Source organism: Scleropages formosus, chromosome 8 (genome assembly GCF_900964775.1).
Source record: "Scleropages formosus chromosome 8, fSclFor1.1, whole genome shotgun sequence".
NCBI classification, from domain to species: Eukaryota; Metazoa; Chordata; class Actinopteri; order Osteoglossiformes; family Osteoglossidae; genus Scleropages; species Scleropages formosus.
This window is the reverse complement of record NC_041813.1, coordinates 6,406,843-6,432,344: the sequence shown is the minus strand read 5'-3', so window position 1 is coordinate 6,432,344 and position 25,502 is coordinate 6,406,843. Positions and strand designations below refer to the sequence as shown.

Here is a 25,502-nt window from a genome sequence, read left to right as displayed (position 1 = left end):
AGGGATAACATGGGAGGCCATAACTGAGAACAGCGCAATCAGGCCGCCGCCTACTAAGTTCACGTCTTAGGTTACCATCCAACAGGGGCTGGATCGAACTTTTTAAAGTTACCATTCAGCTTGTGGTCCGTATAACTGGAGGTGGAAATGTGTGAAAATGTTCATCAATCTTCAGTAAAGCCCATGCATCCGGTAGGAGATGTTCATGAGTGGTAACTAACATCTGACTTACATGTGGGGAGTGTAAAAAAAAAAAAAAAAAAAAAAAAAAACATTTCATAACGTCCACCATAAAGCAGATTTAACGGGAATGTTGATGCATTGCCAGGTATTTGTTCAAGTAATTGTACCGTAACGACTCCTCGGCTTCGCGAAATGTAGTCCGGGGGAAAAAGGTTTTTAAACGCTTGTATTAATTATGTGGCATTAACGGTGAGCGGAAAATAAAATCTGCAGAGCAGTACCTTTACATCGAAGCACATGAAGCTTAATCTATGTTTAAAGTGCCACCACATTACACGCTAATATACTGTATATGGCATTTAGTTCAGCAAAATGGAATAACCAGCAACACAGAAACATCATAAATTTTGGTCCCGTTCAGGTGGAAATACAACAAAGATTAACGATAATTACTTACTTTTCCACTATAAAATTTATGTAATGTACAATTCCAGCTAAACGCAATAAAACATGGATTGTAAAGTGGAAAAACAGCACAAGGGAAAAAAAAAAGCTCAAACTGACAACTAAATACACACACACACACACACACACATTTTCAGAACCGCTTGTCCCATACAGGGTCGCGGGGAACCGGAGCCTACCCGGTAATACAGGGCGCAAGGCCGGAGTGGGAGGGAACACACCCAGGACGGGACGCCAGTCCGTCGCAAGGCACCCCAAGCGGGACTCGAACCCCAGACCCACTGGAGAGTAGGACTGTGGTCCAACCCACTGCGCCACCGCACCCCCCTTCGACAACTAAATAATATTAATCAAAGAAACGGAGCACTGCGGCAATTTGAAGAAATTTTAAAATAATCGGTAATAACGACTCGGTGGTATTGGACGGCACTGAAAATAAAGAGGAGCGAGTTCCATGATTGTTAATAAAGGACGCAATCACCGAAAGGGTCGTAGCTGAGTTAGCAAAGACCAGATATCTAAGTAACGCCTAGAACTCAGCTGCGTTTCGATCAAGAAACAAAAAAAAAAAAAAAACCATGTGCCTTCGCTGTAGAGTGTTTGTATTACTGGTAAAATACTGGTATCCGCTCCTCTCCCTTTGGGCCTTTTCCCTTCACGTGGTGAGAACGGCAGAGATTTTGAATTCGCCCAACTGTCTCGACAAGGCCTGCTCGCACCACTTGACCCCCCCCGTGCAAGTTTTCCTCTTAAAATTACCCACTTGGCACATCACACCTGCGGTCGCAAATTCCGCGCTTGTAATTGGAAAACGGTCGTTGAGAATTAGAGCCATTGTGTCGAGAGAAGAGAGGGGTCGCGGGGGAATGGAAGAGATAGCCGCTCCGTGGCGTGTGCCGGCAGCGGAAAATCCGCGCCTGTGCGGCGCGCGGTTTTGAAGAGGCAGGAAAGTTGGGGTGAAAATAAGAGGAAGTTTGCGCCGCATCACGGTCGTGACCCCCCTCCCGGAATAGACCGCAGATTGTGTCAGCCCGGTGCGAGTATTCCATTGAAGGGGGGCGCTCTACGTGAAGGGCTGTCCCTCTTGCCTGACACAAGTGGTCCAACGACACTTTTAATACCCATCCCACATCCCCACAAATACCACAGCTACGCCTCAACTCAATTAAGTCCAGACTGGGAATTTCACACAAAGCCTATGTATGGATGAGACCCTATATATAGGAGTGTGTGTGTGTGTGTGTTTTCAGTAGATCCCAGCTGGCAATAAGATGCGAGCGTGAGGTCAAAATGAAGGTTGGCGAATCTTTCCACTCGCACCTCGCCGAGCGACGGCTAAAAAGCGAAAGCCGAGAGCAACCGTGGATCTCTCCCATTTTCCTCCGCAGTCACTTTCTATTTATAGTGATGGAATTCTGATCCCTCCACAAGCGGCTGTCGGGGAGAGCGCCGTCCCAGCGCAAAGACCTGCGATCGATCAACACCAATCTGAGAAGAAATCTGATACCGAGCAACACGAATAAACTCTTCCTCTAGGCAGGGTTGACATCAATTGCTGCCTTATGAATGCGAATGGGAATATGAGATGCATGTACTGGTGTAAATAGAAAAAAAAAAAAGGTATTATCTTGATCCTATACAGTGCTGAGCCAGTCAAAAAAAAATACAAAGAAGGCAATGAAACATATTAGTGTGCAAATATTCGACGAAAAAGATCCGATGCGGTCAAATCGAGAAAACGCACGAGCGCACGTGTACGGCGCATAAGGGTGAATCTGGAGAAAAGGATGCTGGGAGAGAGAGAGACTCAAAGGCAAGTTCACGATTAACTGAATTTCTGAGCAAATGTTATGCAGAAGCGTATCACGCATTCACTTCCAAAATATTTCCATCCGGGAAACACGGAAAGCGGTCCGCTCATCGGTAGAATACCACCGAGCATCTGATCTTAAATGATTCCACGGCAGCTTTTGCTTTCTGAGAATCAAAAGCATTTGCAATAGATGAAGGCAGCAGACTGAGCGTGTCCCCGGTTCACAGCACTCGACCGCCGTTTAACCTTGATGGCTATTAATGATACGGAACAACCTGTTTAGAAAGAGCAAATGTCAAAACTCATGTTTTTCCATCTCCTGGTTGGAGCGGAGGGAGGGAGAGCAGGGCAAGGGGTTACGATGCATGCTTGCTAGAAGAGAAGCTTGGAGAAGCGGTCCCACCCCAGGTGCATGTCGGAGGGAAGGCTTTATCCACATGTCCCGGGCTTTCTCTGAGATCAGAACTGAGCAAGGATGAGAAGATCACCTGTACCTTGCTGGGTTCCCAGTAAGGTCTATACACACACACACACACACACACACACACACACACACACACACACACACACACACACACTGGCTGAAGGCATAAGGCTGGAGGGGTAGGGGATACACCCAGGACGGGACGCCAGTCCATCACAAGGCGCTCCAAGCGGGACTCGAACCCCAGACCCGCCAGAAAGCAGGACCCAGCCAAAGTCGCTGTGCCACCCCCCCCAGTAAGGTATAGCCCGTCCCTAACTAGAGCTGCAAAGGAGTCGCTCTGTCAATGCTCAGTGCTAAACCTCAGAATAAATGGTAATGATTCACACACCTGATTCTTCTTACCTGCTTGGCTTAGTCAACTCGGGGTTCACTTATTTCCGCACCTGGGTGACTTCTTTTTTTCTGGAACACGCACGACGTCCTTCGAACCAACGTACGGAACTGGTCATCGCACACCTATTACGTCAGACGAAAAGGGCTCCTTGCCACGAAATAGTGATTTCGCGGTAAAACTGAGGGACGTCGGCGGTTCACGTACTTTTAAGCAGCGCTGTATATGGAGTAGCTCATCCAAAGTATCTTTATGAAAGGGAGCAGGAGGACTTGGACTGGAATTTGGAATTTTGGGGTCGTTCAGTTGTACCTCCCCGATGAAACAGGAATTAAAAGCTGAATATTTCCAACTGCAACCGGCGGAGCCCCAGCTTCCGCTCCGGAGCGCCATTGCCATCGCTCTCCGCCGAAGGACAAGGACTTTTCTCCTTCTGTCAGGGCTCCGCGACTCTAATTGAAGTGGTTAATTAAGTGAAAAAAACACATTAACACCTTTCCAGGCCATTAAGAGATGTGAGGAGGGAGTGTGAGGGCCTCCATAAAGCAACCTGAAGAGTGTTGTGTTTTTCTCTCGGTGCCAGAAGGATGGGGGTGAGGATGGGGGGGGTGAGGCTGGTGCCTGTGTCACAATGAAATCCGTCACAGTGTCTGTACAAGACGCCACAAACCTGCTGACAAAAGAAAGCTGCATTATTCAAAAAACTAATTAATGTAACGACAAAAGCAATTTGCCGCACCGCACAATAAATTAGGAAACCCAATTTACTATTAGGCTTTTGAACGAAAACATTTTTTGAACATTTACAGTACGTATAAAGAGAGCTGTAATGAATTCGGAAAAAATGTGACGTATTGATCAGCGCGCGTTAGACGTGGCAGTTCGCTTTGCACATTATTAGCAGTAAGTTTCCTTTTTTTGTACTTGACGGCTTTATTGAGACCAGTAGTTCGCGACTACACACCTGGAGACTTCGTAGTGTTTGTGTGCTTTTTTTGGGAAATGTGCGTTTTAAAAAAAAAAAAAAATGAATCGGTGTTTCTTTCAGGGAGGTGCAGTGGCGCAGTGGCTTGGCCCGGGTCCTGCTCTCCGGTGGGTCTGGGGTTCGAATCCCACTTGGGGTGCCTTGCGACGGACTGGTGTCCCGTCCTGGGTGTTTCCCCTCCCCCTCCAGCCTTACGCCCTGAGTTGCCGGGATAGGCTCCGGTTCCCCGCGACCCTGTATGGGACAAGCGGTTCTGAAGATGTGTGTGTGTGTGTGTGTGTGTGTTTCTTTCAGATGTGGGGACGTGGTGGTGCGGTGGGTTTGACCAGCTCCTGCTCCCTGGTGGGTCTGGGGTTCGACTTCTGCTTGGAGTGCCTTGTGATGGAGTGGTGTCCCCTCCCCCTCCAGCCTTATGCCCTGTATGTTGCTGGGTTAGGCTCTGGATTGCTGTGACCCTGCTTGAGACAAGCTGTGTGTGTGTTTCCAAAATGGGAGCTGTGAAAGATGGTGCAACACACACACACACACACACACACACACACACACACACACACACACACACACACACACACACAGAGGGCTTGGGGACCGCTGGAAGAGAAAAGCTTAGCGGTACAGTACTAAGGCCAGGTGACAGCCACGGAGGACAGCCGGGCCTCGGTCGGCTCCCGAGGCCATAGGGAGCCCGTGAAAGGGCACTTCGGAAAGTCACAGTGCCAACGCACCGGGTCCATGTCCCACAGCACGCATTCTGAGGCCCGTTTGTGCCCTTGCGCAGCGAGTCCAGCGACCCTTACGGCCCATTGATTCAGCCAGTACCAGTGCACCGACGGATCCAGGAGGGAGAGCCCCAGCAAACACCCGGACAATCGCTTTTTTATGGTCGTTCTCCTGTTCCAATCACAGCATACATTTTCATCCGCTCAGAACAACCCCGCTATTCTCCACCCGGGTACAATGGGAGGAATGTTTACGCCGAAAGCGGCACAGACACCGAGTATGTATGTATATTTTGTGCGTCTGCTTCTTTGGAGCAACGGGGGGGGGAAAAAAAAAAAAAAAAAAAAAAAAAAAAAAAAGATGCAACTGCGCTGCCTTCTCGAAATGTTTGGCGTGGATTGAGGGACAAAGAGGTTTTTCTTTCTCTGCTCTTTATGGTAATACACCGTTAACATTTATCGAGCGCCGAAAAATCCGTGTGCCCTTTTGCGGCGGTTAGGAAAAGTCGGAGAGCAGCCCGAAGATTGATTCTATAAGCTACACCTCCAGGGTCGAGCATCCCACAACATTCTCCGGCGCCGGAACAATTGTTCCATGTATTTACCGGGCGGCCGCTGGGACAACGGTGGGTCTTATCCGTCCGGGAGCTGTGGGGGTTCGAGGGGGATGTATTACCGTCAGCCGGAGAGGACACCCGGCTGGCATCGTTCGGACCTGGGTGGGCGGGGCCACCATTGTCCTCTCATTTCACCCAACAATGGCGCGCTTCTGTCCACCCACCTCCTGCAGGGACAGATCACGCACAGTACCAAAGACCGACTGGGCACTAGCGAGGTCAGGAGACAAAATTGTGTTTCGCAAACACAACCAGGGAGGGGCCACCCCAACTGAAGACAGAGTTTCTTTTCTTTTCTCATTGTTTAGGGCTCGTATAAAGGGTGCAGGATTCCGCCCTAGTACCGCACCATCTGTCGATCTCCCTTCAACAACCTTGAGCCGCTCTGTAGTCTACAACTGGGGGTTGGGGGGGGGGGGTGCCAACTCTTAATTCCTTTATTAATACAGAGAAGTCTTTAAGGGCGTTTGAAATTATGGTACCGTGGCAGGTGTCGTGACACCGTTGTGTTGGGGCGAAGGCAGGAGTTAAGACTGAGTTCGCCTGGGTTACTTTGCTGTCTGACTGTGAGACAAAAGTCGAAGACAATGTCAATGTCGCACGGTGAACCAATAAAATAACTTTTTAATGTCAGCAGAACGTATAAATATCATTTCATGCATACAGTATAATTTACACATACTGTATTAGCTATACAAATCCATATATGGACGCTCCTCGACTTACGATTTTTTTTCAACGTTACGATGGTGAGCTGGCGACAGACATTCGGTAGAAACCGTTGTTCGAATTTTGACTTTTTCCCGAGCAAACGACATGCGGAACGATACTCTCTCGCGATGCTGGGCAGCGGCAGCGACCCGCATCTCCCGGTCCGTCGCGCAGAGGTGTGTTAAATGTATTTTCGACTTCCGATATTTTCGACTCAAGTTGGGTTTTGCGGAACGTAACCCCATCGTAAGTCGGGAACCGCCTGTATTCCATATTCCAAATAAGGACTGAATCCAAGGTGGTGGTGGGACAGTAGCACACAGCAGCAACTCTGGACGCAAAAGATGCTATTTTTCCTAAACTGAACACCATTCCCTTCTGAATTTTTTTTTTGCAATTATGTTTACATTTTTAACAGCATTTATTATATTGTAATATATATTTTTATTGTATATATAACAATAATACACCAACACTCGCCCCGAGCCTAACCCGGCAATACAGGGCACTAGGGACACACCCAGGGCAGGACGCCACTCCATCACAAGGCACCCCAAGGAGGGCTCGAACCCCAGGCCAGCCACACACTTGTCAAATCCTTCATGCCACCATGCCCCCTGCTGTAACCTATCGTTGTAATATATTGTTCTTTTATGTAGCACCATGGTCCTGGAGGAACGTTGCTTCGTTTCACTGCGTACTGCACCAGCTATATATGGTTGAAATAAAGCCACTTTGACATTGATAAGTATATGTGTACATATATAAGTGCTACATGTGGACGGGATTCCAGGATCACAGGAATAAATACAATGAAACTGCTCAAAATGACAAAAAGAGAGAGTTTGACTACTGTAAAAACAACGACATTTTTCAAGAGCAAATAGCACAAGCTGTTACCCGGTTCTTAAATTTCTGGTGCAACACAGGTAATAGCCGAACATTTTTTTTTAAACTTACGGCAGGTTCGGCCACGGCGATGACAGCGGTCCGTCGTCAGAAGTTTACACCGGTTGTTTCTGTGACAAATGACAGTCGATATTTGTTGTTTTTGTGACCGATGACGGCCGGTTGACAAACTAGAAAGCGGCCTCGATCCCGCGGTTGCGCAACGCGAAACACGTTCAGAGGAGCTCAACCCCAGGGTATTTAGCGTCGGCTCCCTCCGTCTTCGCAGCCCAACGGTACCCAGGAAAACTACCTTACTTACTTACTCACACTCTCTGACATAAAGTGGTAAAGTGAAGAGCATGCTTCATAGCCGATCGCTGCACAAACATGCTTTGAGCGTTTACGGCGCGTTTCTTAGATCCAGAGGTTGAGGCCCATTGAAAGCAGCAAGGAAATCAATATATCTTATTAGGGATCCCTGCTGATGTGCCTGAGGCCTGGAACTGCTGGAACTTTTTTCGACCTCTTCTTACTGCCATGGGAGGGGGGAAAAAAAAAAAAAAAAAAAAAAAAAAAATCAGAGGGATGAATTGTCACAGGACACAGATTATTACGTATTTTAAACGATGCTCCAGACGTAGCGCGGACCGCTGTTATGGATGCGCGTACGGTGGAGCTGTCAGTTCGGCTCACCGGGCAGCAAATAGGATCTTCAAAGTCTGTTCTTGTTCAAACTATGCGAGTCTGGAGGGCTAGGAGGACATGGGCACAAAATCTTTGGATGGAGCTCTCAGGCAACGTAGCCCAAACAGAATGGACGAACAGTCCGAACCGCTTGTCCCGTACGGGGGTCCAACCCGGCCACACAGGGCGCAAGGCTGGAGGGGACACGCCCAGGATGGGACGCCAGTCCATCGCAAGGCACCCCAAGTAGGACTTGAACCCCAGACCCACCGGAGAGCAGGGGGAGGTCCAACCCACTGCACCACCGCACCCCTCTCCCGAACGGAACTGAATAATGCAATATAATGTAAAGAGTGTAAAAAGTACACTGTCTCCGCTGTGATAAAGATTCAGTTAAATGGGGAAACAGCGTGGCAATGTATGGTCTTACTTTACCGCATTGCCGCGCGAGAGAAAGACTGGCATTGTGGTTATGGTTAAAAGCGCAAAACCTCGGGAAAGACAAAAACGGAGGGGGGGAAAAAAAAAAATATTGTGTATTCAGCGGAGAACACGGTAAAAACAGACAAGAGGCTGCAGCCCTTGCGTAGGATAATTGGGTTGAATCTTTCTTTCCTCCTGGGTCTCCGGCTCTCTTTCTCTCTGCATTTACTTAGCGCAAGAAAATTGTTTACTGGGGAGAGGGGTCAGGGGTACAGCCTCTCATTGTGATTGACGGGGGGGCCATGGGAACTGGTCGGAGGGGCAATTCATGAGTTTCACAGCTGCCTCTTCCAGCTCCTGTTTGCAAGTCCGTACAGGTTTCCCGTGGAATAACATCGCAAAACCGGAACACTGTACCATTTCATGACCGAAATTGGTCGGGGAAGCACTTGCTTCCTTCGGGGGGATTAAAAATGATGTAAATACTTTTTAAAACGATGCTGTGGGAAGATTTATAAACGTTCAAAATCCGCACGAGCGAAAAAACACAAGCCGTACCGTTTTCTACGGATTTCGGGACGCGGAGGGAATAAACGCATGAGAACGGAGCCGAAGAAACGGTCGGCAAAACATTCTCTACCGTGTCGTTCTCGCTCACGACCGAGAATTTAAGATCGGTTTGCAACAGCATCTCCGCCAGGGTCGCTGGTCCATTTTCACAGAGATTTGGGAATTGACTGATGCATCAGCAGCAGAGAGATATGAGCGTAGGCTTAGAATACGGCCCGGGCTTTGGCGTACGAAACATACCGAGCCCCTTTCCTTATCTGTGCGGAATCCTATCTGTGTGCCGCAGAAGCATTGATTAAGCGATCGCTTCTATCGATCATTATTATCTCGTGCTAATAGCATGAGGGGAAAATGTAACGCAATGGGACCGACGCACATTGATTTTGGAGTAACGCTGTTCGTATTTCTTGTCGAGACGAGCTGTTGTCCAAAATAAAACGTTACGAGATGCGTATTTGAACTGTAATTATATTTCTGACATTTCCCCCGACCTGGTGTACTGGATGATTGCCTGGAATCCACCAGATTTTATGGCTTTTAGTGACCCTGTATGCCATCGATGTTCGTTCTCTCTCTCTCTCTCTCTCTCTCTCTCAAGAAGCGTCGAGTCTCGGGATTTGATTGCCGGGCCTTGACAGGGCAACGTAGCCTGAATGTGTCACAGCCAATGCAGGTAAACGGATGATCGCTACATCCACTCAGTTAAAGGAACGAGTGACCTAATAAGGTGTGACCACCCTTGCTGTCCCCCAACCAATCCTCCACCTCCACCTCCAGGATGAAACCTAATTTAGAGGCAGACTGTCTGGGTCACGGACAAACCGTGAATTGATATGAGATCCGCTCAGTGGTTGCGGTACAGTCAGAAGGTGACCATTTGTTCTTAAAGGCCCCACTCGCTGCCCGGCCCCTCCGGCATCTCTTCGAAAATGACGGTAACGCACTTTCTAATCACTTTGCCCGTCTTCCGCCGACCCCGTGTCTCGGCGCCCCTCATCTCCAGCGAATTTTCCCAGGTAATGACCGCTGACTCACGGCTGTAAATGCAAAGTATACGTTACGGGACAGCGCGGGAGTGTCCTGACACGGAGCATACACTTTTCTTGTGGTGATAATATGAATTAAAAACCGATGGTTAGAGCAGCCCCATGGCGATTTAAAAAAAAATCACAACAAAGGGGCACTACGAACACACACACACACACACACACACACACACACACGCATTGGCTGAAACCGCTTGTCCCAAGCAGAGTCTCGGCAAGCCAGAGCCTAACCCGGCAACACAGGGCGTAAGAGTCACACCCTGGACGGGACGCCAGTCCATCACAAGGCATCCCAAACAGGACTCGAACCCCAGACCCACCAGAAAGCAGGACCTGGCCAAACCTGCTGCGCCACCACACCCCCCTACTATGAACATAGCGAAAAAAAAGAGACACAGAGTGAGAATCGTCACCGTCGATACGGCATACCCTCGGCTGCACCTACTCCTCCCAGCTCCCCCCTCCTCTGGCGGTGCGCAAACAGCCTTCCCGCAAACTGCACGTCTGCATGCCCGAACACAGCTGCTCCAATAACCTCAGAGTGACAAACAGCTGATTATCCTTTAGGACGCCGAGAGCTCAGCGGCTCTTGGGAACGGCAGCTAGTGCGGTGAGTCATTGGGCTCCAGCGGACCGTGCCACTACCTGCTCGATGGGGGAGGGCCCCTGCTGGGATCCCGCGGGTGGCCGCAGAACGCTCCTTTGCCGGAAGCCACCTCCTCCCAATACGCTCCGACAGGGGACTCCCGAAGCATGAAGGAGGCGTGTTGTATGCTTTGTGACGCTCGGTGTCTCCACCTGAGAACAGCCACCAGAGGCAAAGGTGCACCAGACATCATACCTGGAGCACGGTCACCGTGTGTGCATGTGTGCTTTGGACCTGAGGCTTACATGGGGACCGAGATGCCTGGCCTTGGGAAAAACACCAATTATCACACCACAAAATAAGCAGGGAGCAGCATGGTTTGTGCTGTGGCTTTAATGCAGCATTTGTACGAGGTCAGGCGGTCCGAGTCTGGAAAGAGCACCACCACGGCTCGCAGCAGGCGGGGTCAGAAAACATCCAGGGAGGTCATCGCACGTGAACATAGCTCCAAAGAGTAGAGCCGGATCTAAAACTCAATACCCACCCGCTTAGAAACCAGCCGGATGCCATTCGCGCTCGCGCGCTCGCTCCGAGAGTCCGAGTTTCCACCCTCTTAATTTTTCCACTCATGGTACAGAAACAATCCACACAGACACCTATGTCTGTCTCATCTGTATATAGACAGATGTCCACCCAAATCAGATCTACAGCTTTAAAAATGATGACCTGACATTTATAAAGTCAGATTAATGCCAGAAAGGTGCCATCAGAATTTTTTGTCTACATTAACAGAGTTCTTTACACATACACTGACTGTAAGTGCTTGTCCCAAGCGGGGTCGCGGCGGACCAGAGCCTAACCCGGCAACACAGGGAACAAGGCTGGAGGGAGAAGGGACACACCCAGGATGGGACGCCAGTCCATTGCAAGGTACCCCAAAGGGGGCCTCGAACCCCAGACCTGCCAGAGAGCAGGACCCGGCCAAGCCCACCGCACCACCGCACCACCGTACCCCCCCCAGACTTCTTTACGCTTTTGGCAAAAAATAACGGAACAAATCCAAAAGTTTGCAAAAACAAATTGAAAACACAACCGTCGGAGTGAAAATACCCAAGCGTACGGTCTACCGGAACAACCGCTAAAAGGGACACTTGTGCTTGATGTTTAAAGAGATCCCACTCGTTATCGCTGGTTTGTTTGCGGTGAGAAATGTTCTCAGGCTGCTCACTTTGGATCTCAGGGTCGAACGCAGCAGATCCACCGCCGACAGGCTTCGCGTCACGCCGCGACCCCCACGTTACGGCGCTCGGCGGGAGACTCGGCTCACTCGCGCCGCCGAGGAATCGTGCTCGCGGCACGCGAGCGGAGGAAGCGTTGAGCGGGTGCAGCAGGAATCGCAGGCCTGCTGCTTTACGGCGTACGGGCCGGTGCTGAGGATTATGGGGAATTACTTCCCCCTTCGGCAATGACAGCATGCTTGACTATGCTTCCTCCGTGAGGCTAACAAACAGCAATAAAAACATTACCTGTGGCTCCATTTCATGTTTATTGAAAACTCCTGTGATTGAAAACTCCAAGGAAATTGCATTTGCATGTGGGAAGCCTAAATTAATGCAAATGGAATTGATTGCTGAAATGATTGGTATAACCAATGGGCTGGAAATCATTTTAAATTGTGTACACATAGAAAACAGCTCACTGGAGAAAATATATAAAGTTTGCTATTCCTTTGATCCTGCGGAGTGCGGAGAGAGTGCCGTTTGATGTACTGTGCCGATGATCAGAAGTGACTGTTCGGGTGCCGGGCGGCGCGGTAACTCAGCGGCAACACTTTGCGTGTCTTTCATTCCGTCCGTGTCTGGTCCATAGTCTGAAGCATCGTTAGGTTGGCTGAAGAGCTACATGCCACTGAACGTGGTCAAAAAGTCGCGTAAAGTAATGGGGGAAGTAGAGGTCCCTTCTCTAAGTTCACATTTATTCATCAGATGCTTTTCTCCAAAGTGACTTCCAACGAACTCTATGTAGTGTTATGAGGCCACACACCTTATTCACCGTGGTGACTTACACTGCTAGATACACTACTTACACTGGCTCACTCATTCATACATCAGTGGAATACACACACACACACACTCACTATGGGGGAACATGAACAGCATGTCTTTGGAGTGTGAGAGGAAACCAGAGCACCCGGAGGAAACGCACGCAGACAACACGCAAACTCCACACAGACTGAGTGGGGATGGAACCCGCGTCCTCTCGCACCACCCAGGCGCTGTGAGACAGCAGCGCCGCTCGCTGTACCACCGTGCCGCTCAACTAAGTATTAATAGTAAGAATGAAAGTTTCACCATGTGTGTGTCTGTCCTACTGAGGTGTAACCAGAGGAACAAAAGCCATTCCTTAGAGTGTTTCTGTAAAGGGGAATCACCCCAACAGCTGCTCTGAGAGTATAAAAAAGACCCCCAAATGAGCACACAGGTGTAAAGGCCACCCCTGCCCCCACCTTCAGGTGGCTCTGCTCAGAGGCATCCAGCCAAGCGACTAGCAAGTTTTGCCCAGCCCGCTGTTGCCTTCCCGTATATCAGGGGTTCGTTCGGAGTCTGTCGCCACGGTGATGTCCTCTCCGGAGCTGCTGCATTTTCCCATGACCGCATGAACAACTCTGCACCTGTTTGGTGGAAAGCGGTTCTGGTGTCTGCTTCCCAGTCACGTAGAATGAGCGCACTGCACAGCTCTGGTGGCCACGCGGCACTGGCGCCAGCTTCCTCTCCCTGTCTCCTCCACCCCACCCCCCCCCCCCCTTGCTCTCTCTCTCTCTCCTCCCTATCAACCCCCACTTGCACTCTCTTTCGCTCTCTCTCCTTCCCCACCTCTCATCTCTCATGCCACAAATGCTTCACTCCCACTCTGTCCTTATCCAGCTCAGCCTCACATGATGCACTCATGAGCAACACTGATGAATATTCATAGTGATGATGAACTCCAAAAGCAGTTGTCCTGGAATCTTTTATGGGGAAAAAAAAAAAAAACACATTATGGTCACTTGGCCACATGGAATTAGCTAGAATCCACCTGTGGGTGAATCACTAAAATACCATTAAATAAAGTACCAGTAAAACCAGGGTTGCTTCTATTTCTCCCACACCCCTTTAAGAAGAAGTAAAAAGAAAAATGCCAACAACAGGTATCAAACTGTTTTTACCAACAATAATCACATCTATAGAGGATGTGTATGAAGAATGAATGAAGGAAAATTAAAGCAACCTAAATATTCCTGAAAAAGCTTATTTATATTAGCATCATGAACATATAATGTGTAATTGCAGTGCTCCATTAGAATATCAGGCAGATTTTGTGAAAGACACGTGTAGGTAGCTAACCGATCATGATCAGTTAGTGTTTCAATGTGAGTTCTTTAAATGTCAAGGGCTGAGAACGTTTAGATGATTTAACCACTGCCGGCTGTGGTCAAAGAAGCTGAACTGTTCCGTAGTCCTGCAGGGTAGGGCAGGAACGTGCACCGTGGACAGGACTCTTTACGTTGTTACGATGACACTGTGGGATTATTCAGCTCCACGTCTGCAACGACTTAGTCACTCAGGTTCATCTCAAGTCTGCAGCTGAGGATAGGTGCAACATGTAAAAGCAACGGCTCGGTAACGCATCCGCAAAAAAACAGGTGAGTCTTTATCTAGAAGGAACTTCTAACAGGGACGGCTGGTACCCTAGTGGTTAGAGCTATTGCCTTTGGACCCAAAAGCCACAGGCTCAACTCCCACCTCTGGCTGTAGTACCCTTGAGCAAGGTATTTACCCTAAATCGCTCCAGTAAAATTGCCCAGCTCTTATAAATGGGTGAATAATTGTAAGTAGTTTAACATTGTAAGTCACTTTGGAGAAAAGCATCAGCTAAATGAATAAATATAAAAGGAACAAGCTGCCACAACCTCATATGTACCTTTTACGCTACCTGCAAGCTCCAAGATCTGACTGACTGAACGTGTTTACATATGACCATAGTGGGAACGCAGGCAAACTTCCATGTTTTCAGATTTCATAAACTCCAGCAGCAGCGTAGTGTTGCAGTTGGGAGTGCTGGTGTCTCACATGTCCTTGGCTGCCTCTTCAGACTTGGGTTTATATGTTAGTGGAGTTAACATGTTCTCCCAGAGATTGTGTCACTTTCTTCCAGGTGCTCTGGTTTCCTCCCACAGTATGAAAACATCTGTTTCAGGGACTGGTGACACTAGAAATGGAACTTTGTGTATGTGTACATGAATGTGTGTTACATTGTTTTGGTGTATATATGTGTAAATGATGGTAGAGATTTTAATGCAGAGTGTGTAGATATTGTAAGTTTCCTTGGATAAAAGCGGCAGCTAAATATTAGATCATAACCATTGTATATGGATTTGGAGAAAACAACATGTAAAGGTGTCCCCTGTTTTATGCCCTGTGAGCCTGGAATAAGCTCCAGACAATTGTGAGCCTGCGTTAGACAAGAAGTTACTGATGGATGGATGGATGGATGGAGAAATTTTAGTGACTTTACATATATTTTTGATTCATTTGGCTGGGGCTTGCTGTGTGGTGGGTCTGGGGTTCGAGTCCCGTTTGGGGTGCCTTGCGATGGACTGGCATCCCGTCCTGAGTGTGTCCGCTCCCGCTCCAGCCTTGTGCCCTGTGTTGCCGGGTTAGCCTCTGCCTCACTGCATCCCTGCACATTGTGTGTGTGTGTGTGTGTGTGTGTGTGTGTAATATAGATTTGACACCTTGCCAGCTATTGCAGTCCGCAAAGGGCCTCTGGACAAGATCGTCCACAGACTGTGGTGACACATCAGTCAAACAACACTTTAGAATGGTCCGAAATGCTGCAAGACATCTACAGCACATGACTAAAGAGGAAGAAACCACCCCCGATCACCCCACCAAGGCCACTGTCCCATCATTGGTAGCCTCAGGGCTGGAACAATGTTACTGCCCCCTGCAGCCCAACCTAATACTGCCGCTACAAGACATATGACCTTTCCTGAGCTATAACCTGCGCACTCATACAACAATCACTGCAGATTCACACACACACACACACACATTGCCTGAAACCGCTTGTCCGAAGCGGGGTCGCGGCGAACCGGAGCCTAACCCCGCAACACAGGGCGCAAGGCCAGAGGGGGAGGGGACCCAGGAGGGGACCCACCCAGGGCGGGACGCCAGTCCATCGCAAGGCACCCCAAGCAGATTAATAAGGTCGCATGTTGGCTACACTGAATTTTTAAAAAGCGTGCCATGCAATAATGAGATGTTTTCTCCACACGGAGTGTGGACTACGGACATGCGCTGCCCCACAGATTTCACACACACACACACACACACACACACACACGGAGGAAGAGCGCAGGGTGACAGTCTGCCTCTCCCCTTAATCCAACTCATGATTCGATTTCTCACCCTCAGAATGCTGCCACTCTCTCCCTTCCTGTCTCTCAATTCCATTAAATTGGCTTATTGGTGTGACGAAAAGGGGAGGGAAAAAAAAAAATAAATAAAAAAAAAAAAAACACTTAAAGGCCTACGTTGCCAGGGTATAAACAGGAAACAACAAATAGAGCCAAAAAACACAGACACATAATAAGATACCCAGAGAGGAGGACATGCATATTAAAACCACCAATTACCTTAAACAAATACACCATTTGGTATCCCTAATAGCTTCATTTCATTACTCTGTGGCCCCAGGCTGCAGCAGGTGTCAACACACGAGCTAAATCCATCCATTTCCGCCTGAAAAGAGCGCCAACCTAGACTCCTTGTCGCGACTTATCGAATTCGAGGTAGATTTCTATTATTTGCGGGAGTTCGGTGTCCTGTCTCCCTGAACATTTCACGTTTAGTTGGAGAAAGACAGCCCTGTCTCCGCCTCTCTGAGCAGTCTCTCTTTCAACCCTTAATCTCTCCCTTTCAGTGGCCTGCTAAGCCCCTCTCTCGCGCCCCCCCCCCTCTCCCTTCCCCTCCCTCGGACCGCGCTGCACATTCGCCGCGGCGGATTCCGCTGTCTGCGCCGATAGCATCTCCGGCGCGGTGTTTTGACTGCCGGGTCCGTTGTTCCTCCTTATCTCGCCGCTCTTCGGTATGACGAGCCGAGGGCCCTCGAAGCCGAGGCCCGAGGTCTGCACCTTTCGAGAACCTGCTTATGCAGCCTGTGGTCTTTGGCGTGAATCCACCGTTTGGAGACAACACTTAAGCAAGACACACACACATACATCTGGGCAACACAGGGCATAAGACTAAAGGAGGAGGGGACATACCCAGGACGGGACGCCAGTCCATCACAAGGCACCCCAAGCAGGATTTGAACCCCAGACCCACCAGAGAGAAGCACCCAGCCAAATCCGCTGCGCCGCTGCGCCACCACACCCCCCAATCCCCCCCCAAGACTCTTACTTTTATCTCTTCAATGACATATATTTGAACCGCCTCAACTTCGCTTTGTATTGTGTCCCTTCGTTCTCATCCCCCAACCCTTCCTTTTCAGAAAGTTTACTGTTTTAAAAATGTTCAGCACAGCACTGGTGGTTTCTCCGCTTCACTTATAGACTCTATACATTACTCAAAAAGCTTTACTTTCTACAATGGGGGGCATGATGGTGCAGCAGTCTCGACTGGGTCCCGCTCTCTGGTGGGTCTGGGGTTCGAGTCCCGCTTGGGGTGCCTTGCCATGGACTGGCGTCCCATCTTGGCTCTGTCCCATCCCCCTCCAGCCCCGCACCCTGTGTTACCTGGGTAGGCTCTGGTTTGCTGTGACCCCGCTTGGGGCAAGCGGCTTCAAACAGCGTGTGTGTCTGTGCGTTTACGTTACATATGTTAAGTATTTCACCAAATACGAAGCTTTTAAAAACCAGCCTCAAGCAGTGAAATACTACAGTTAAGGTCGCATTCATAAGGTCGTAAAATCACGTATCATACACTCCGTAAGATTATACAATTACAGAATGTCACTAAAGTTATGATTTATTGGAAATGTGCCAAATAATGTCACAGATTTTGACACAAATCAAAGTCTCCAGATGTTTACAGTACATACATAAACATTTATACATCGTATACATACACCGTATATACATACAGTATATATACAGTGTACCGTAGATGTACAATATATTGTACACAGTACCTTTTATATATACTGTAAATTGCGCTTTTATTTAAGAAATAAACTAGGCATGCCGTTGTGGCACTTCCACGTGCCTTTTCTAAATGATAACCCCAGGTGATGAGCTTCCAACCAAATGTTCACTGCTCTGCTCTGGTGAAAGGAATGCAATAAAAATTATGTCAAGCTCCAAGATGTGACTCATGGTCCTCAGCAGCAGAATGCATCAGGGGGCCTTTTTCCTGAAACACTGATTTAGCGTTTCAAAAAAAAAAACAACTTTCTGCATACGATAAACCCAGGCCATCATACAGCCACCGCATCATTCGTACCGCTGGCGTGAGTTTGCCGTTTGAATGATTTTTTTCTTTTTAATGCTCACTTCATTAAAACATCATTCTTTCGCTGCTAAACACATGCTGCTTCAATATATTCTCTGACTCTCTCGGGGGGGGAAAGAAGCTTTCAAATACAGGGTCTTGAGTAAATATAATGTCGATGAAAGGCACATGAGGTGTGGTGGGTATGGGGTCAAGGCCCCCATTACAGTCAATCTTACTACCAATGACGGTTTTACCGTCGCTCTCGATAATAAGCGGACACTCCGCGCTGGCTGAACGCGCCCTTCCTCAGCTGTACGACGAAAATTCTGATCCAATTTTCAAAAATCTGTTTCGGCTCCGGTCAGAAACTGCAGCTGCAGCTTTTGTTTGCAGCGCGGACGAGGGATTGACTAGATACCTCCCGCAGCAAAAAACCGGGGCACCCGAGAGGCAATCGCTGCAATTTGTTCTTTTATTAAAGTCAGTTGCTACAGTAAGCGCTACTGTTGTTTAAGTTGTATTTATAAAAAAAAATAAAGTGACAATTTGTGATTAGTACATTTGTAAGCTTTGTAAAGAAGGGAATCTGTCCTCAGAAATAAAGGACCTCCCAGAGGCTTTTTTTTTTTTCTTCTTCTATTTTCCGCACCCTTTTTTAAACTTACACAAGAATGAAAAGTGGCACAATTTCTGGCTGGCTCTTCACAGATCAGGAAGCTGACATTTGAGAAATTCGAGAACGGTCCTGCCATAGTAAGCTGATGTGCTTATTGACCTGTGGATTTATCTGCCGGATGACTCCGCCGCATTCCGCCACGTGTCGCAAGCAAGTTTTTGCAGAATGGCTACAGCCTGCGATGAGGACTCCATGAGAAGAGTCCATGAGGGCGACAAGGAACCTCAACACCTGAAGGTCTCCTTGTAGAAGTGAGGAGAACCCCGATATCTATATCTGGGGAGCGCGTCGTCGCGTAACTTCCAATGCTCCTCGGACGTACTCTTTGATATCCACGCTAAATGTTTTTGGGGAAGCCGTACATATTCTCAAGGTCGTATTAACCTTTGAGGGATCCACCGCGGTTTATCCTAAAGAATGGCCGGATTCTCTATAGCCGCACTGGCCCAGAGCTTAGGGGGATCGCCCATTTTCCAGTCCAGACGCGTCGAGGAAAAAGGCACACCTTCAACAGCGAGTCCGTTAAAGCCTTCATAGTTGGGAGGTGGTGGTGGGGTTAGGGCCCAAGTCTGTGAACCAGCGGTCTCTGCTGATTAATCTGAGCTCATTCTGGCAACCGGTGCGTTTCCCTCGTGGTCCCCGGAACGGGAGCCCATTCTTCGCGGCCCCCCGAAAAAGCCCGCGCTTCCACCGGCGGGGGCCGCGGCCGCTTCATGCATGAGAGCCAATCTGATTGAGACGGCTCTTTCGGGATTTCATCCGTCATTGTAATTAGCCACAATCACGGGTGTCCGGGGTGCCTGAGAATGTGTGAACGGCCGATTCACAACCCAGGGCCCATTTGAATATGAATCTCCACAGTAACTAACCATAAAACAGAGAGGAACAAAGAGGGTCTCACTTGAAAATTCTGTTCGGTCCCCCCAACCCCTTGCCTCCACCCTACCGACCCACCAAGCCTCCCTCCCCTTCCCCCTACCCTGTCCCAGCATCATTGCCCCCTTCTCAGGGCCTGGGCTCCTAAAACAAGGAGCGCTTAATGAAGACAATATCTTATTCTTTCCCCTTGAATGACACAGAGGGGACTGGGGCTCTTGGCGAGCCTGCCAAGGACAGTGGACAAAGAGGCGAGGCAGCGAGCAGGAACACAGCTCCCCGCTGGAGACGGGGGGCTTGGAACCGCACAGAGACCCGAGGCTTCGCACACTCTCTCCATCTCTCCCTGCCTGTGTCGGGCCCTCTCTCACACACTCCGCAAAGCCTCCGCTTCTAGGAGGCGGCCAAACGGAAGAACGAAATCGCCGCTGACGTAGACGAAATAAAACCGGCCTAATCGCCGCGAAAAGAAGAAGAAGAAGGAACCTAACCATGTTCTCATGCGGATTTTTTTTAAACCGAGGTCAGTTTTTAAGCAAACTGATTCTAACAGCCGTGGAAAAAAAAAAAAAATCATACGGAACTGAAAAAGAATTCCTCCAATATCTGACGTACGTGATGCCCCCTCGATCAAAAAAAAAAAAAGGGTCTAATTTGATAAATCTAATATCTCCTAAAGGAGACTGTCCTCCAAGGGTTGCCCAGCACATGGTATAAAATCATGAGGAGACAAAAAAACGCTCTTCTGCAAACAGCTGCGACTCCTGGAGACTCCAAGGACATCAATCCATAGCTTTACACTGAATCATCAGCTGCGGAAAAACAGCAACACAGTGTCACAAATAACATCTCGGTACGAAAAGCAGCACGCGTCCCCTAATCTTTCTATAAAATAACATCTTACATTTGTCTGCATCGTTCAAACCGTTGAATGAAGTATAACCAGCATCAAGAAGTGAATTAGGTGTCTGGCGCATCCAATAAAAGGAAAGTCTACAAAAACAGAAAAACCTCTCTTGGCTTCTTTGCGATTGAATAAGACTCAATGTGTCATGAAAGAGCCTATTTTTTAATAACTGTGCGCTGTACATTTTTTCTGCCACGAGAAACAGTTTGAAACCCGTGTTTCATTACGAACATCTGTACGATACTCAGGGAACAGGTCCCTGACAAGCAGAAAAGTCGAGTTCTGTTTCCATGAGTCTTGACACTTGTGTCTGCCCCCCCCCCAGGAAGCAAAAGACTTGTGCGCCACCTACTGGAGTGTTATTTTTTGACCCCCCAAACTGGAGAAGAGGGTTTGTATCAACCACAGCTGGAACAGACGGGGATTAAAGTCAACGGAAGAGTGAAGCGAAGGGCAAAACTTCACAAAACCAAAGTTTTTCTTTTTTCTTTTCTGTTTAGTTCGTTTCTTTCCACCGTACGAATCAATGTTCATCACACGAGCAGCTGCATGAAACTTTATCAGAATATCCGCGATTCCTGATCACCTTCCTAGTAATTTTTTTTTTTTTGAAATACACAAACGTCTACGTTACATTACAGGAGTAGCCGTGTAAAGGTTTATCCGGGCACGATCATAAAGTTGTGGTGCGTGAGTGAACTTTTACACCTTATATGAACTTAATAGATCATGGTCAAAGTGAGTCTGGAAGAGATAAGTATTAAGACCCTTTTTAAATGTGGGCAGGGATTCAGCAGTTCTGAGTGAGAGGGGGAGGTCGTTCCACCGCAACGAAGCCAGAACTGAGAACCTCTGTGCTTCTGGACCTTTCATGTGAGGGACCACCAAGCGGGCAGATGTGGAAGAGCGTAGCAGTCTGGTTGGGGTGTAGCGGATGATCAAGTCTTGTAGATATCTGGGAGCAGTTCTATTGATGCTCTTGTAGGCCATAACCAAGGTCTTAAATTTGATCCAGGCAGCTATAGGAAGCCAGTCTTCCGAGTTTCTGTGCCCCCGTATGACGAGCTCTGCTCTACCGTGCTTATTTTGATATTTAGATGTTTATTCTGCTTCGCGACATCCGTTTAGCGATTATTCGGCCTCCACTCTTCGCCCACTCTACCTCCCTTCATAATTTCACCTTTTCCTGACATTCAATGATTATTGATGGCGTCTCCCACTGCCGCGCTGGGCGTCTGCCTTTGACCAGAGGACACTTCTTGTTCCATGCAGATAAATGAAAACATCAGAACCCATATTGATTTCGTGAAGAAAAGGCCAGACAGCATCGTCCCAGCCGTTTGATTGTTCTTTCTTTCCTCCCCTCCGTTTGGAACAACGGTTAGTGCTGAGAATGCACGAGGGGAACGCGGATAAATAAAACGAGTAATTAAATTATAAATTTGGCTCGAGAGAGAGGGGTCCTGTCAATATCCATCACCGCGACTCCATTTTTAACCTAAAGATGTAGATTTTTCCCAATAAAGGCCCCAAGTCCGTTCAGCCGCAGAGATTAAAAGGGAAGACGAGGCTCTTCTCGGAGGGCTCCGTAATACGATCAGCTGTCTTCCGTCCTTCCGCGCATCAATTCCAGAGCAAAAACATCCATTGGTTCTGTGCTCTCAGCTTGCCAGCCTCTCGTAGGCCTAACATTGCAGAGAAGCCCCTGTTCTGTGGTCCCGCAGCCCCACGCAGTGTCTCTCTACCAGTGCCAGGCATCTCTGTAGGGGGAGCCAAGCAAAAAGCGGAACCAGCGGCTGGCTCTGTACTCCCCGATGAGGGATCAGGAGCTCCGGGCGGTTTGCGGTGGCATATGCCGCGGACGAGGGAGCAGATGGAGGCTGCAAGGAAGACTGTTCTTCGAGCTCAGCTGCAAGGAGAGACGCGCTCAATGCCGGGGAGATATCCGTGCCCATTTGTACATCCATTACCGAGAAAAAGCAAACCCATTCTGCAGCGAAACTCTCCTTTTCATTAATAAGGTCAACGAGCAGACCTCGAAGCTTTGCTGCCTACAGTCAGAACCATTACAGTCACTGCCAAGCAATACCCGCTCCTTCAACACCACTCAAAAGCTTCAACTGATCGCTGTGCCTACATAGTCTCAGATTTTACGTGTTTATGTAATAACTTCATTGACCGCAACGGCTTTCTTCAGATAATGGACATAATAAAAATAGTGAGAGAAGTAATTCTCTAATGAAGAAATCGTATAAAGGAAAGTGCAGTCGGGACATTGTGCTTAGAGAAGATCTATTGCTTAGATCTATTGCTGTTGACAGTCCTCAGATTAGAGGCTTTCGCGTGTTTCGGATAAATGAGGCAATGGAAATAACAGCACACGCACTTCAACGTGCTGCCTCTTCGAAGTCATCATCTGCAATACTAACATCATTATGTTCATGGGAAAATATCTGGCGCGCATCAGAAAAGTCACAAGAACGACACGTAGGCGTAGATTTTTTTTTTATTGTCATACATTTTCCACTTTTACACCTTGATACAACTGTGTGGGTCACGCTATAAGGCTACCTCTTTAGGGCCGATATAGGACTCGTGCCAAGGCCTATACTGGTACACAACTCAAGCTATAGTGGGGGGGACAGCCATTGAGGGTGCAGGAAAAACACAGTTATGGAGGGTGCAGTAGAAGAGTAGCTGTCTTCAGAGTTGATCACAGCATGGCACTTGGAGTGATGCTTAGGGGCTGAAACTAAGCACACGCACACATTGACCGAAACCGCTCGTCTCGAGCGGGGCCGCGGCGAGCCGGAGCCTAACCCGGCAACGCAGGGCGCAAGGCCGGAGGGGTAGGTGACGCACCCAGGACGGGACGCCAGTCCATCACAAGGCACCCCAAGCAGGACCCGGCCAAACCCGCTGCGCCACCGTGCCCCCCTCCTGAAGCTAAGCTTCAGCCTGAAATCACAGCCTCTTCCCCTACATGGATGCCCTCCAAAGCACTGCATTAACGCGCAAACAAAAACAGGCAGCTTTAACCGTGATGGTGCTCACATAAAGGACACATACATGTAAAGTAACATTTTCGTGAGATTCTGAAACACACCGTATCAGTCGATGACACACAGCAGCGCACATCACCGCTTGAAATAATGTCCGTTCACATTTCTAATAACCTTCCTGCCATAAATGCTTGTGTCAACATAAACAGACGACTAATTATGAAAAACATAAAGTTGGCTTTTTTGCAAAATGCGTTATGAGAAGCAACCGAATAAGGCAAATCTCTTCATGCATTTGGAATTGACCGGTCTCCAATAACACGTCTTTCGTACAATTCAGTCAAGTGGCTAACTTCTCAAACTGCAAGTCATCTTGAATTTTTATACATCCAATTTTACAGGCAGTTTTGCAGTTACAGGCTTCAGCATTTCTATGAATTCTTGGATCACTTCTTACAAGATAACACCTCAATGCCTTTCGGTACTATATAATAACTTAAAATTCAATTGGCCGTTACAGAGTGAGAAATAATACACAGTTAATACTGAGCAACTTGCCCGATTTCACCGCTGATGACCTAAAGGTTACAGAATATGCCATATAAAGTCAGACATCAGAAAATTCAGCTCAGCAACCGTGAGTGTCAATTTTTTTTTTTTTATTAAACTTATTTCCGGGGCTCTGCAATCTGTTGATTTTGTAGGTCACTGTAAAAAGTAACTAGCACTTACAATTTTATGAGCTTAGAACTTAGAATGTCAGCAAGGCACACGTTCACCTGCATTCATCATTCCAAATGATTCGCCCAATTACGTGTTTCATGGTCTGGGCAGAAGAGAAATCTGCTTGGCAGCACGAAGAGCAGGGCTTCCATTTTCACATGCAGACAGAAGCCCTATTTCCCCGCTGTCAAAGACTGTCAGGAACAATGTTTGACGCAGGTCTTTGTGTCCGCAGCTGAAATAACATGAGGGAAAACCAACCCCCCAACTAGCCTCCCTTCCATTGCTCATAGGGGGTCTCCCTATTCACGTTCACGAAAAAAGATAAATTGCAGACCGTTTAAAGACAATGAAGATGAATTAATTTCCCCTTCCTCCTCCTTGAGACATTTAGTGCCCGGAGAGCCACGATGTGGGGCGGCGATGACACCACCGAGCCGAGATTGATGCCTGCCAGGGATTGCGGGTAGAGGACGATCGGGGCTAGCGACGGAGCCATTGAACAAGTCTCCTGTGGGCAACATCAGGGATAAGCACCAGTCAAGTTTCACATACCCCCAGAAAACTGAACGGAGGTGAGGGAGACGGCCCACTTGCTCTTCATAAGAGACCGAACTCTTCCTATTCCATGCCGTCAAGTGGAGGTGGTGTGTCAAGAAGTCACCCGGAATAACTAGTGACCGGTGCTGAATGAGGTCCATGAATGCGGACAGCCAGGCCAAGATAGCGACCATTCCTCCTGTAGCTCAGCCACTGATTTCTGTTCCTACATCCTGCCCAAAAGCCCGCCTCAGAGCCTGTCCATGGGCAGAAGCCAGCCAACGAAGCCATATGCTCCATTTTTGTGGGACACCGTAAACCACAAAGCAGAGTTTACTCACACTCTACCAGAGCTAGTTCCCTCACAAGTATCTCCTCTCCTGGTTGGCTCTCCTCGACCGGAATCGGATCTCTGACAGCTTGGAGTTGATCCCGGTGCCTATCTGGCCCTTCCTGGCCAACGGGAACCTCGCCAAGGTAGCATCTGGAAGAGCAGCCACAGCAACAGTGAGCGGAAGAAACACGCAACGAAGTGGGCAACCAGCGTGGCTCTTTTTCAGAGCTGCCAACGCTGTCAGAGCATTTACAGAAACGAGGATGAATGTGGGTGAATCGGTGGGTAGGAAACCGCCCTTACAGGGTTTATTTCTGCTCTGTCCATTATTGTTCTTTCCTGAATAAATGGCAAGGCAAGTCCCAAGCTGCACCTCATCATGCATACACAAGAGTGAGCACATTCATCTTCCCACTGGCCCTAAGAGTGTGAATGGGTGACTACCTCCAATGAACAGT

At 48.5% G+C, this 25,502-nt stretch overlaps 1 protein-coding gene across 3 annotated transcripts in view; it reads right to left on the bottom strand.

Annotated features, from left to right (window-relative positions):
• The window catches only part of LOC108942615 (uncharacterized), a 44,673-nt gene that overhangs the window by 12,079 nt on the left and 7,092 nt on the right, over nt 1-25,502 (bottom strand). For 2 of the 3 annotated variants that reach the window (XR_001966717.2, XR_001966718.2), the window contains exon 5: nt 25,052-25,194. Coding sequence is in view for 1 of the 3 variants with exons in the window: in XM_018766064.2 (XP_018621580.2) it covers nt 25,073-25,194 (122 nt within the window). In the remaining 2 variants the exon portion in view is untranslated. Of the gene's footprint in view, nt 1-23,605; nt 25,195-25,502 lie in introns of those variants that run through there. The other variant, XM_018766064.2, reaches the window with a different exon arrangement.